General features: G+C 42.3%; 1 protein-coding gene across 10 annotated transcripts in view; it reads left to right on the plus strand.

Moving 5' to 3' along the window:
* The window catches only part of Dclk1 (doublecortin like kinase 1), a 299253-nt gene that overhangs the window by 212493 nt on the left and 73285 nt on the right, over positions 1–13475 (plus strand). For 6 of the 10 annotated variants that reach the window (XM_031373869.1, XM_031373868.1, XM_031373871.1 and 3 more), the window contains exon 6: positions 11241–11335. In XM_031373869.1, the coding sequence (XP_031229729.1) occupies positions 11241–11335 (95 nt within the window). Of the gene's footprint in view, positions 1–9981; positions 10359–11240; positions 11336–13475 lie in introns of those variants that run through there. The other 4 variants (XM_031373877.1, XM_031373876.1, XM_031373875.1 and 1 more) reach the window with 2 other exon arrangements.

Raw genomic sequence — 13475 nt, forward strand, 5'->3', positions numbered from 1 at the left:
ATGGCTGGCACTTAAGACAAGCTCATAGTTCATTATTGCTGGTTTTAAGTATAAGCAGAGGGGGGTGGGGAAGGAGCTCCTTGCTCAGCACCATTCATCTAGATAGGATAGAACCTGAAATAAGACTTTGCTAAAGCCCAAGACCTGAAGTTTATAGCTCATGAGAGTTGCTAGGGAAGAGGTAGTTTGACATGATGACCCCATCCTCTAAGTGCTAAGGAATCTCTGCTTGAGCAGTCTTTCAGGCAAGTTCAATTGAAGAGTTACTTGTCACAATTCAAGCAACAGTGAAGAAGTGGTTCTCAGCTTTATTACCACCACCTGAGAACATGCCAGGCATATAAAGCCTTGAGCACCATTTCAAAGCCACTGACTCAGAAACTCTGGAATGGGGCCATGCAGGCTAAAGTCTCTAGAACAATCCCGGTAATTCTGAAGTATACATAAGTTTAAGTACCACTGGATTCTGGTAACAGAAAGGAAACAAGCAGAGAGAACTCACTTGACTCTGGTTAACTGGGGAAGAAAGACATGGTTTGCTGGTCTTTCTCTCTTGGCCTCACAAAGGTAGATTCCTGTCTTCATCTTTCTTGTCTACAAGCTGCCAGAACCATCCTAGCTACCATATGGACCTCTAAGTGATTCAATGTATAGACGGCCTCTTGACTGGTGTAAAGTCTAATTATAGACATGGACATGACAGTGTGATTCTGAACCTGTTGTATTTCAAATTCCCCTGGAAGAATTTAGTTTGTCCACTGTTTGATGACAAGGGCCTGAATTTGAATTCCTAGTACCCATATAATAAAGCCAGGCATATCCCCATATGCCTGTGATGCCAACATAGAGGTCAAATATGAGCAGAATTCCCGAGCCTGGAGGCCAACTGACATTGTTGAAATAGACTAAGCTTTAGGTTCAGTGACAGTTGTGAGTCCTAGCCCACACAACTCTAAGACTCCCACCCTGTATCCCTTTGCCTAGCCATTAGCTGCTGGCATCTTTATTGATGGATAAAATACCAAATGGAGACAAGGACCTTTAGCATTTGAACACGCAGATTCCTGATTGAATCAAAGCATTAGAACCAATCTTAAAAATATATATGCTCATACACATGCACACACACATACACAAAGAGAGAGAGAGAGAGAGAGAGAGAGAGAGAGAGAGAGAGAGAGAGAGAGAGAGAGAGGCTATAATATGAACTGATTTGATTTAAATAAAGAGAGTTTAGTTTACTGTCATATTGTTTCATAGTATGGAAGGTATGAAGAAACCAGAGTGGCCTAACTTGAAACTGCATTATTGCCATCTTCCTAAAACTTAGAGATTTTGAAATGTAGACCTTACCTTGGATCTATTACAAGAACATTGACAGTGAGGAGGGAGATTTGCCTTAGAACTTTTCTATTACATGGAATATACATAGACAACTTTTTGTTAAGTTACATCCTTCTACTTTGAATCTCTGTCTTCATAGATTATCATGGCAAACATACTTAGCACCCCCCAGAAGTCTCACAACCCTCAAGTCAACAATGAGGAAATGAACCACCCCCACCTTCAGAAGTATACATTCTTAAGGACAGTTCTCACTGTGTCTGTAGATTCTCCCTTGTCAGTTCAATCAACCATGGGTCAAAAATACTCAGGAAAAAAAAATTGCGTCTGTACAGAATATGTAGCTTATTTTAGGGGTTGTTATTCCCTAAGTAATGAGATATAACCACTATCTGTGCTGTGTTGAATTTATGCTTTTACAGTTATTGTAAGTAATCTACATAAGCTTCTATGCATAGATCATATGCAGATACATATTGTATGAAACTTGAATATCTGTAAATTGCAGTATTCATAGGAGGAAACAACCAACCCCACAAGACTATGGAGAGATAACCACATTGCCCGTGCTGTATAAAAACATTCATGGCAACAAGTATTCAATCATGAACAGAGACTTTCTGTGGAGGTCAGTGCTGAGAGCTAGAGATGTGAGGGAGGACATTCAGAAGAGAAAAACCTTAGCCCGTGAACTTCTATGACTGAAACACTGTCTCATACAACCCAGGCATAAAACTTACTTATGCGTGACTCCCAGAAATCTTGGTCTTTTTATTTATGCTGTTTAAATTTTACATTTTTTACAGATATATAAAATATTTTATGCAACATATGCAGATAAGAGCAGAATCAAAGCTGGAGAAATGTAGAGAAATTTTAATGAGCCCACTAGACTAATTTGGCAAGTTCTATTGATTTCTATCAGATACCTTCAAAGGCAAACTGCTAGCTATTAATCTTAGCTCCATCCTTTCTTTCAGTGGAAAGACTCAGTGTCTGTACTGTATGAAGGAACATTTCTGCTTTAGGGCTCCAACAGAATTATTGAAGATAAAATTCACCAAGAGCTTAGTGGTTCATCTCTTGTGTTTCCAAATTTTCAAGTATCTAAAACCTATTCCCACAACTATTCTCTTCTCACCCATTCAGCATTTGCTCCAAATGGGGTCCATAGCTCTGAACCATTATCATGACTTAATGTTTACTTGGGGATAGCATCTTGTACCAACTGCCTTGCATAGCTCCTCATTGTTAATGCCAGGTTAATTAGACATTTCCTGAGCATCTGCCTCATCCCAGCATGCCTTAGGCCCCAAGAAGACAACAACAATTAAACCCCAGTCCTAGCTGAGAAATTCATTTATATTCTAGTTGGGGGTTGGGGGTGCTACTAGTATGCTGTACTAAGTGTCATAAGGGCCCTGAGGATGAAGAGAGTAAGCAGGCATCATTATCCCAATCAGAGTAACTTCCAGGAGACCAGGATTTATAAATTTGGCCTGGAAGAATCTTGCTAGAATACTAGCAAGGGCCAGGAGGATATTCTCTTCAATTTAAATGAAGGCATAAAGCATGAGAGCATAAGGAATAGTTATCATTACTATAAGGAACTGAGCTTGGTGGCACATGCCTATAATTCCAACACTCAAAAGGCTGGAGGAGTGTGAGTTTGCAGTAATCCTGGGCTACACAATGACAGTCTCTGGAATGGAATTCTGGAAAGGTCTGGAAAACATGACATAGCTGAGCTACATGTCAGATTGCACAGGGCCACGAAGCGATGTTTCCTGTTATTGGTGTTAGGAGATAAAAGAGGGCTTTAGAAGGGTTGTCAAAGGCTACTGCTGAGTCTCAGCAACAGAGCACCACCCTAGACAGGACAACTCTATGTGCAGGGAGGGAGGCTCCTATAGTCCCCGTGGAAAGAAAATAGTGGGAGAGAACCGAAACCTTGTTGGGAATGGAGGAAAACTTCCAAGGGTTGTAAACCAACTAATTTAACCAGATGTGAGGATGAGAGCAACAGAGATAGATTCTGTTTGTCCAGGTCAGCTGGAAGGGCAGTTCCTCCTTTAGGCATGAGAAATGTGTGATGCCATAGAAAAGTCAGGAAACATAAGTGACTGTTTTAGTAAGGAGATTTGAGCTGACAGCGTAGACCCTGGCATAAAGCAATTTTTTTTTAAACAATAGAAATGTATGACTCCTCTGCACCATCCAGAGATTTGCAAAGATGAGAATACAAAATAGAAAATGAAAAAGAAAAATTAAAAAATTAAAAAGGCAGAAGGTTGTCTGACTTTCTGAGAGCAGATCAGAGGAATCTAGAAAACTGTGAGCGAGAAGTAACAGCCCCAAAGGCAAGAAGCTGGAGGTGGAGGGAAGCCACAATGAAAGGAGTTCATAGAACCACCAAAGTGAGGACGCAACTAAGAAGTTCATGCAGGCAACATCCCATGGCTGTGGGGTCTTGACTGGGAATGTTCTCCATGATTTCCTGATTAGGTTGCCCCAGCCTGGCTCTCAGGCTGAGGTGGGAGGAGGATATGCTGTCTCAAATGGTGGATAGAGGCTCAGAGGGGCTTCTTGACTGTAGCTATGTTGACCCATGGTGCTTGTGCTAAGCCCCTCACTATAACCACAGTCTTGGACCAACTGTTAGAAACTCAAAATTTCTGTCATTTAACCTATTTAGTTCATGGTTCCTTCTGGGTGGTTGCTGACTGCATGAATGAACTGGGAAATACCAGGAAGCATGTCTATCTTTTACCACTGTTCCTGGTGGCCACTCCTTTCCATTGCTCCCACCCAGCATACAGTCTCTTCAGAGTCATGAAAGCTCTGTTTCACCCGGCTCTGCCAGAACCTGACAAATACAGAGGTAGATGCTTGCAGCCAACCATGGGACTGAGCACGGGGTCCCCACTGGAGTAACTAGAGAAAGGACTAAAAGAGCCGAAGGAGTTTGCAGCCCCATAGGAGAAACAACAATATGAACCAACTGGACCCCACCAGAGCTCCCAGGGACTAAACCACCAACTAAAGAGTACACATGGAGGGACCCATAGCTCCACCCGCATATTTACCAGAGTCAGACATCAATGGGAAGAGAGGCCCTTGGTCCTGTGAAGGCTCGGTAGATGGCCCAGTGTAGAGGAATGCCAGGATGAGGAAGTGGGAGTGGGTGGATGGGTGGGGGAACATCCTCATAGAAGCAGGGGGAGGCAGGATGGGATAGGAGGTTTTCGGAGGGAAAATCAGGAAAGGAGAAAACATTTGAACTGTTCCCTTCCCCTGTTATGCTATCATCTTTGTGTACTTTTGGGTGTTTTGTTTGTTTGTGTTGGTTTGTTTTTATTGAGTTTATATGCTTTCTCATTCTTCTCCCACCTATGTCATCCTGATAATGGACACAGGGCTCTGAAAGAAAATCTGGACCCTTAACAGTCTCCCCTGTATCTAGGAAACCAAAGGCAGTCTAAGGCAGGATCTGGAGCCTCACCTGGACAGCTGACGGCCACCCTGGGACCTACAGATATGCATGCATTTGCCTCCACTTTCTCTCCTGGGCCTGGATGTTTCAGTGCCAAAGATAAACAAGCCTTGCATGTTAGACCTTTGTATGGCAGGAAAATGGCAAGTGGATTTCATTCCCAAAAGTGACCATGCAACACTTAATTAAATTTTAAAATAATTAAAAATAAATTAAATTAAAAAATACAAAAAAGGTAAAGAACTTTCTGTCCTAGCAAGCAGCTTGGAACTTATACATGCAGTCCAAGGGTAAAGCAAACAATGGCAGCTCAAGTTATCACTTGGACATTTATGTTTTTACTTATAAAAATCTATTGTAAAATCTAGGCGTGGGGGCTCATGCTATAATCAGTCCTCAACAGGCTGAAAATACAAAGATCACATTCCAGTCTAGCCTGAGGTACTTAGCAAGACCTTGCCTCCAAAAACCAATGTAATAGTAATAATTAAAATTTGTTCATTATAATTTATGAAATTGTAAGAAATATAATCTCATTCCTAAACATTTTCCTAGTTTCTTTTTTTTTTTTTTTTTTTTTTTTTTTTTTTTTTTTTTTTTTTTTTTTTTGGTAACATATTCGTTTTTGTATTCTGGTAAGATGTTGATAAAACTTCCTAATTGACTTTTTAAAGGTAAGACCCAATTTACAAATGCAAATTCTTTGTAAAATCTATGTTTTTGTTTTTGTTTTTACAAAAGTCCTGAAGGCCAAATGGAGCTCCAGGCTCTTTGCCTTTCGTACCATAAACATCTTCAAATGTGCAGAAACCCTGAGAAAGCATGGCAGCCATTTGCTCCTGAGTAAGCTTAGTTATTCTAGCAAGAGAGGGAGGGGTGGGGATTCCGGCTGAGGCAGTAGTAAGTATGAAGTGGGTCTGGTGTGTAGCTTCTTTTAACATCTCTTGCATCTTAGAGCTCCCACAGTGGTTCTCCTTCCCTCCTCTCTTTATGTCTACCTTTTAAAGCAGAATTTAGGTCTGTGTTTCCAGAAAAGGAAAAGACAGATCAAAAGTCCGTGTGCATTCTGATTCTGTTACAAAGAACTGTCTGGGGTGAGATGGGAAACATCTAGCCACTGATGTTACTTCAAGAGGCCTTTGTATTTTAAAATTGTCACAGGCAAATCTGTCCAGTCCTGCTTCTCCCAGAGAGACACAGATACCCTTAGTTGTTTCCTGAAGACATTTTTTGGCCATTTTTTTTCTGCTTAGGAGAGCCCTTACTTCAGCAGAAGTGGTGGTTTTGTTCCCTCCCCAACTCTCATTTTAATTCCTAGTGATCTGCAAACTCTAGCATATGATTCTAGCTGATTACCCATATGCCCTTCTGCCTCTCTGGGTCTTCTTATATGACCCGGGGTCCCTTTATTTGAATGTGTATACTGCCCTGAATCAAGTACTATATCCCCCTGCATCTATTTCATGACTGCAAAGTTGATAGGCTTCTACCACCTTACTTGACTTTCCAAAATTTTCATTTATTTGTTGGTTTTAGTCTTTAACAGTTCATGTGTATATATGATGAACTTTAGTCATTTTCACCCCATTGCTCTCTGTCATCCCCCTCCCTCTCTGCTAAAACCCTCACTCTCCCCAGTGTGTCCAACCTACTTTCCTATCTGTCTGTGTCTACGTGACCCATTACACGAATTAGAGGTGCTTGCATGAGTGTCGGTGGGAGGCTGTTTACAGAAGCATGGAAACCGTATCCATGGCTATGTGACTGAAGAAAGCGACACCCCTTTCCCTAGGAACCATTAGCTATCAGTAGACCCTCAGGAAGGTTGGGACCTCTTGCAGGATGAAATGTTGATGGATATAATTTTGTATAGGTTTTGTCTAGATAACAACAGCTTCAGTGAGTTCATGGGAACAAAGGCCATGTCATGTCCACAAGAAGTCCTTCTTGACTCTCCTTCCCATTCCCCATGGATGTCCTCTTCCAGAATGTTCCTAAGGCTCAGCATTTTAACCAGTTATGAGTCTCTGTACTCAGTGCTACAGCTTAAATAAGTTTCTCTGAGTAAGGCTGATAGTATTGCCAATCTATGGATATAAACATGTCTAGTTAGAATGCAGTTTGATCATGTGTCCATGTAGCAAAATTATAGTAGTGGGTTCCCTGCATGGCCTACAGTTTCTTGGTCATCACCTCTTGACCAGGTTAATGGTACAGGGATGAGTTCCTTCCTGAGGTAAGGCCTCTTATCCCATTAAAATAGTAGTTGGTTACCAACCATACATTCATGCCACTGTTACCTGTAGGCACATCTTGCCAGGGCTTATTGTAAGCTCAAATAAGCTTGTTGTAGCTTATTGTAGCTCAGGTTCACAGCTGGGTGATGACTTTTCTCTCCCAGCAGCCTGCATAGCACCTTCCATCACCATGAAAGCCAGTGTCATAGTTATTTTCCTATTGCTGTGAAAAGACACTATAGCTAGGACAACATATAGAGAAAGCAGTTAACTGGGGGCTTGCTCATAGTTGTAGAGGGTTGGTCCATGATCATTATGGCAAGAGGCATGGTAGAAGACAGGCAGGCATGGCCCTGGAGCAGTAAAACACACATATTATTAGAAAAATGGAGACTGGGCCTGGGGTAGGCTTCTGAAACCTCAAAGCCCAAACTCATCTAACAAAGCCCACCTCCTAATCCTTCCTTCATAGTTTACAAACCTGGAACCCAAAGTTCAACTATGTAAGCCTATGGGAGCCACTTACACTCAAACCACCACAGCCCGCTACTAGGGAGGAAGCTTCCAGATCTCCCCCAGCTTGATTTACCTACATTCAGTGCCCATAGTATGTGTCATTAGCAACAGGGTTTACCATCAGTTCTGGTGGACAACCAGGTCAACGGCATGAAGCTTAGTTCTTTCGGGGATCAGTGGCACTCCCTTGACCAAGAGCTCCTGGAGAAGACTCTACGTCAGCAGGAATATTTTTGTAGCTCCTGGAAGGAGCATTATCTCCTGCCATGACCTTTTTATCTTAGCTTGTTAAAAATTATATTTTAATTAACTTAGAAAATAGGTCCCCGCCTGAGTTTTTCACACGTCCTTAGTGATGTTTATCCCTTCCTGCAAACTCTCCCAAATCCAGTTCCTTTAAACTTTCTCCCTCCAGGGTCCACTCCCCACCCCCTTTTCATGTCCTACTTTCTTCTTTCTTCCTTTAAATATGGTATCTGGTCATGTCAGGGACATAGTGAAATATTTACCCAGTGAAAATGAGAAGCACTTTATCTCTCAGTTAGTCTTGCTTTGAGATCTGTCTTTAATATTTTTCCCAGCTTCACAGGTGAAAATATCTACATGGTACCTGGCATCTGAGAGCCCTAGGAATCCAACTGAAAGGAGAAGAAGCCCTTTAAGTCCATATGTACCTATATACATATATACACATACACATATATATATATATACACATATACACACATATATATACATATATAGAGATATAGATATATTCTTCATTAGTGCAGTGAATTAGTCAACTGTTCCCAAAATCTAGGATGTTTTAGGAGCTTTCATATTCAACAATAAGCTTCCTGTGGGAAAGAGATTTTAGCATGTACCATGTGTGCTCATTGGCTCATATGAAACCTTGAATTTGTGGTTCCAGTGAAGAAGAAAATGTAGGATCTTCTGTTTGAAATGTTGAAGGAAAAGGTGGGTTGAATTTGGGTCCTCAGACTTGGTGGCAAATGCCTGCACCTGCTGAGCTGTCTTGCTGACCCTGCTTTGACAGTAATGTAAGGGATTTGCCTCATGCCCAGCATTGCTCCCCTGGAATCCATTCTTGACCATGTAGGGGCTCTTGAGAGCTTTCTAAAATGCAGTCTGGACCCTTGGCTCCCCTTAAAATCACTCAATGCTTCTCATTGCCCTTTGAATGCAAACCAAACCCTCTTCCATGGATTTCAACACCCTGAATGGTCTATGGTCCCTGCTGAGCCCTTCACCTGCATTCGTTCTATCTCCTGCTCCAACTCAGCTTCTCTCGATCCCTTCCCATGCCTATCTCTCACAGGAGGGGGTCTCAAAAACACATTTCCTTGTTGTGTCTTCCTCATCTTATGCAGTTAATCCCTTTCCCACTGCCTTCTCCATGGGCTACAGTCCAACCTTGACCCCATTAGTTAAGAATTCCAGTAACTTCTCTCTGAGCACTTCAATGTCATGATTGGTTCTCTGATTTCCCTATGGCCTGAAAGTCTGCTGCAGTGAGGGGAGAGTGGAAGTGTGCATGTAGGTGGTGTATTGTGTAGTTTAGATCTCAGACTTGACTTCTACTGTCTACGACTCAACTCCCTCATCTGTAAAATGGGGGGAAATAATACTGCCCATGTCACAAAATCATCAGGAGTCAAAGAGAGGATACTTTCTAAAGGTCCAAATGCACTGACTGGTGCATAGAACGTACTACACACTTGCTGAGCGGAGCTTCTGCGTTTGCTCAGAGAGTGCCCGCTGGTATGTGTGCCCCACCACCCAAGCCTGGGTTCCATCTCCAGTTAGCTATAGAGTCAAAGTGGGCACTTTGATGTTAATTTAATCAAAGGTGCCCTTCAGTCAGCCACTAGGTGCAGCAACTCTTCCCTTGGTAGGCATAGATTCTGCATCTACAGCCATGCTGAAATCTTGTATTTCCTAGTCTAGCCCTTCCCTTAGAGACCACTGGCTGGAATTCTAGTCCAGTAAGGCATGAACATGAGATTCATCGAATAAAGACAGCCCAGTAGCATACAAACAAATTAAAACACTCACAGCTTGCTGTAATGCCATACAAAAACATCAGTCAACCCCCCCCCAAGGTTTTAAAGAAATAGTTATCAATATATTTCAAAGGAAAAACTACCAATTAGTATAGTATGTGACATTTTAAAGATCTTTGGAGTAGAGACAAAAGGTACCAAGGAGCTTTCGCCTCCCCTGGCTCCTTAAGTTTTTATGAGAACTCGGTGTATGAGAAATAAAATCAACAAACACACAGACTTTTGTGTGTCCCTATCACCTGAAACTCGCCAGGCTTTTGGGAGAGTTATTGTCATCTTGATTCTTGTGTGAGTCACTGAGTTGCCTGCCCCCAGAGGCGCTTCATTATGATTCAGTGCAAAGGATTGAGCCGGCTGGGGCTTCCGGAGTGAGGAGTGAGTGTGTGTCTGGTGGGGGTTGCGGTGGCAACGCGTTGGCATGAGGCTTAATTGACACCTTTGATGTAGCCTAAGACAGAACCCGCACCTCCCACTGCCGCTGGGAAGACGTCAGCCTTACGCAGGAAAAGGCATCTGCTGATGAATCCTGCATCTCATTCAGCCCGCTCACCGAGCAGCCTTAGCCGTCCCTAGCTAATCCAACTGCTTCCCAGTCTGCGGGTGCTGGGCTTGGTGTTGGGCTTGGTGCTGAGAAGAGGCTCTGGCTCTTGGCTATTGTCAGGTCAAACACTAAGACTGTGTCCATGTTAGAACTCATAGAAGGTAAGTGGAATGCACTGCCGTCTCTCCCCCAGGGCACCTTCCAGAATGTATGTGTCTCCTGTCTGATTCTTCTCTCCCTGTGCATCTGCAAGGTTGCCAAGTTAAGAGTGGCAGGCAGCCTTTGATATCTTTATACAGTCGTGTCTTCGGGGGGTATGTGTTCTCAGAGGTGGCGCTAGCTAGAGAAAAGGATAGCCTGGCTCCGTGGTTTCATCTCAGCTTGCTGACAACGTTTTCCACAACTTGAGTGTTGGGTAGAATTCCAGAATTTGGGACCTGTTGGCAGCTTTTTTTATCAGTTCAATAGCAACAAAGACAAACTGTGTGGGGGTTCTCAGCATCTGCGGGCAATTATTTTGTCCTGTTTGAGGCAGACACATCAGAATCAGGCTGGGTGGGGGGAATAGACAGGACATAAATGAATGTAGAAATGTCTAAACGTGAGTTATTAAATTATAAAAACACAATGGACCATTTTTTTCAAGTCTCTGGGAATGCCACCTGTGAGTGATTTCAACATTTTCTCCCACTGGCTAACTAAACACACACACACTTCTCAAAGCCTTGAGCATACTCATGAAACTCTCTCTTGGCTTAAATAAACCTACCAAAAAACAAAACAACAACAGCAACAAAAACTAAACTTGTGCAAAGTACATTTTTAAAAATTATATAAACTGCTGTTGTATTAAACACAAGATTAACAGAACAGTGAGTGTCTGAAGGCGCTATTTCCTAAGACTTTTCTTCGTGAGTCTCATAATGGGTCTAATTTTTAGCTGATGTCCCTTTTCTGACTGTCTATTTCCTTGAGAAGACGAATTGCCATGAAAATTCTTTAATGTGTTCTTTTTCTCTGTGTGTGATTCCTTTTATTTCTAGTTAATGGAACCCCTGGTAGTCAGCTCTCTACTCCACGCTCGGGCAAATCACCAAGTCCATCACCCACCAGCCCAGGGAGCCTGAGGAAGCAGAGGGTAAGGACACAAGCAAGCCATCTATTTAAAATCTGTCTAGATTGTGTTGCAAAGTGGCATGGGTGTCAGCAGAAAATGCTGCTTTTCTGGGGGGCATGGCCAAGCCATGGCAAGGGTAGCCTGCTGTGGGTCACTCACCATCGCAACGGTTCAGCTAGAACCCAGGTCTTTCCATTTCCGCAAATACGCCCAGTCTTAATTCTGAATAGAATGTGCAACTGCTGCTTCAGTTTTAAATTCCCTCTTGTTTGTTCATAGTACACGTACTTTATAACGAATGCAAGTGCCCTTAGTCATAGACGGTTTTATTCGATGCAGCCATGAATAGTCTCTTAAGGAAAAGGAAGGTCAATAGAGGTAGCATCCTGGTGGAAATTGCTCAGTGGTAAGCAGGGTGGTCCAGAGCAGCTGGGGAGCCCATGCAGCAGGCCATGGGAACATAGGATACCAGTTTTGTCAATGGACCCACACTGAGCACATTCTCTTACATTTATTTTGAGCCTCTTATATAACAGCAGAGAAATTCACTGAGCATGGAGACAGATGTATAAAAGTTACTGGAAGTAGTGTCAACTTCTCCAGAGCTTAGCAAGGGAGTGACTGTTAGCTCTTCATCTGGAATGAAAAACTTCGTAGATCCCTTCACTGCCTAGACTGCTCATCCACTCCAGTTATACCAAGGTCAGAAGGGAAGAATTGGAGATGAGGGAAAAGGAAAGGACATGCTGAAAAAAGAAGATGCCCCTCAGGGTCCTGATTCCAGAGAAGAGAGAATTACGTTTACTTAAGTGACTTATGTGATGGTGCCTACTGAATAATTTAACCAACGGGGACTTCTCAGAGGCTATTGCATTTAAATATCAGAATGTCTAAGTTTAATTTCTTTTATTATGCATTTAAATGACACTTCTAAAAATTGATGAATTTAAGCTCATCAAATATGAAGTCCCTCTCTGTCAAATTTCCTCTTTCAAAATGGATCTTCAGGCTGCTAGAACCATCAATCTTGTTTAAGTGGGGACCAAAAAGAAATCAGTCAGTCACTTTGAACCTCTTGCCCCAAATTTCTTTCTCTACTGATTCGTCTAGCATTGAGTTGAGCTTGTTTAGTCTGTTAAAGCCTGTGATTTTTGTGCTTCTCTAGTCAATGGTGGAATCATTTTTACTAGAGAAGTCTGTCATTGGTCTTCAGTAATTTTAGGAATCATTAGTGAGCTACAGAAATGGCCAAATTCACTCACGATCTTAAAGGATTAGCCTTCGGTGAAGGAAGAGCAGATGGTGTGGCCATCCTGTACTCACAGATACTAGCCAGAAAGGCTCCCTTCTGTAGAACAGCCAGAGATCTAGCACAGAGAATGTCTCCGGAACATCCTTTCTCTTGAAGTGTATATGTGTTTCAGAGCTAGCACAGGAACAAAAATACTTTTTGATCCACCAAACTCAGTCTCAGACTTTATTGTAATATCTCAGGTTAGTTGTTGAGACTAAATTTAGAATGACTGAGAATACATGCCAGGTTCTCTCCCTAGGAGTTTCTGGTGGGGACCCCTCCATCTTTGGAGTATACAATTTTTCCCAGCTATCCTTTATTAGCAGAACAAGGCTAGAATTTGTCTCCCTTTCTTCTCGGCTTCCATGGGATTTTTCGTTCAACTGAGGCAGAAAAATTTCTTCCAGCTTTGTAGTCATTGACTTACATAATTAACACTTTTTAGCCCTTTGGAAATTAACAGGTATGGCTCGCTGACAGGTTTTTCATCTTGCCATTTAAGCCACTAGTATAGCACAATCATTGAGGGAGCCAAAATTTTTCTCGTTTACTTTTAGAGGGACAAAGAGTTTAGCACCATCTGAAAACATTTATTAAACACATGTTGTAAGCAGGATACTAAATGCGCTCAAAGACGGTTTAGTTTCTAGGCTTTTGAGTTTGGCTACATATATTCAAAGATGGTCCTTTTCTCAAGCCTTTGAATTCATGAACACCCTCCGTCTATGTACCATGGAGGCATTTCCAGCTGCTCTCCCGAGAGCAGCTTTCATCCTTTTGTGTAGACAACTGCATCAAATAATCCCTCCCTGTTAAAATAGGACCATAATATCCCTAAAAATTGTTCCTGTTTCAAATTTGGCTAAT

This window comes from Mastomys coucha, unplaced genomic scaffold (genome assembly GCF_008632895.1).
Source record: "Mastomys coucha isolate ucsf_1 unplaced genomic scaffold, UCSF_Mcou_1 pScaffold16, whole genome shotgun sequence".
Classification (NCBI taxonomy): domain Eukaryota; kingdom Metazoa; phylum Chordata; class Mammalia; order Rodentia; family Muridae; genus Mastomys; species Mastomys coucha.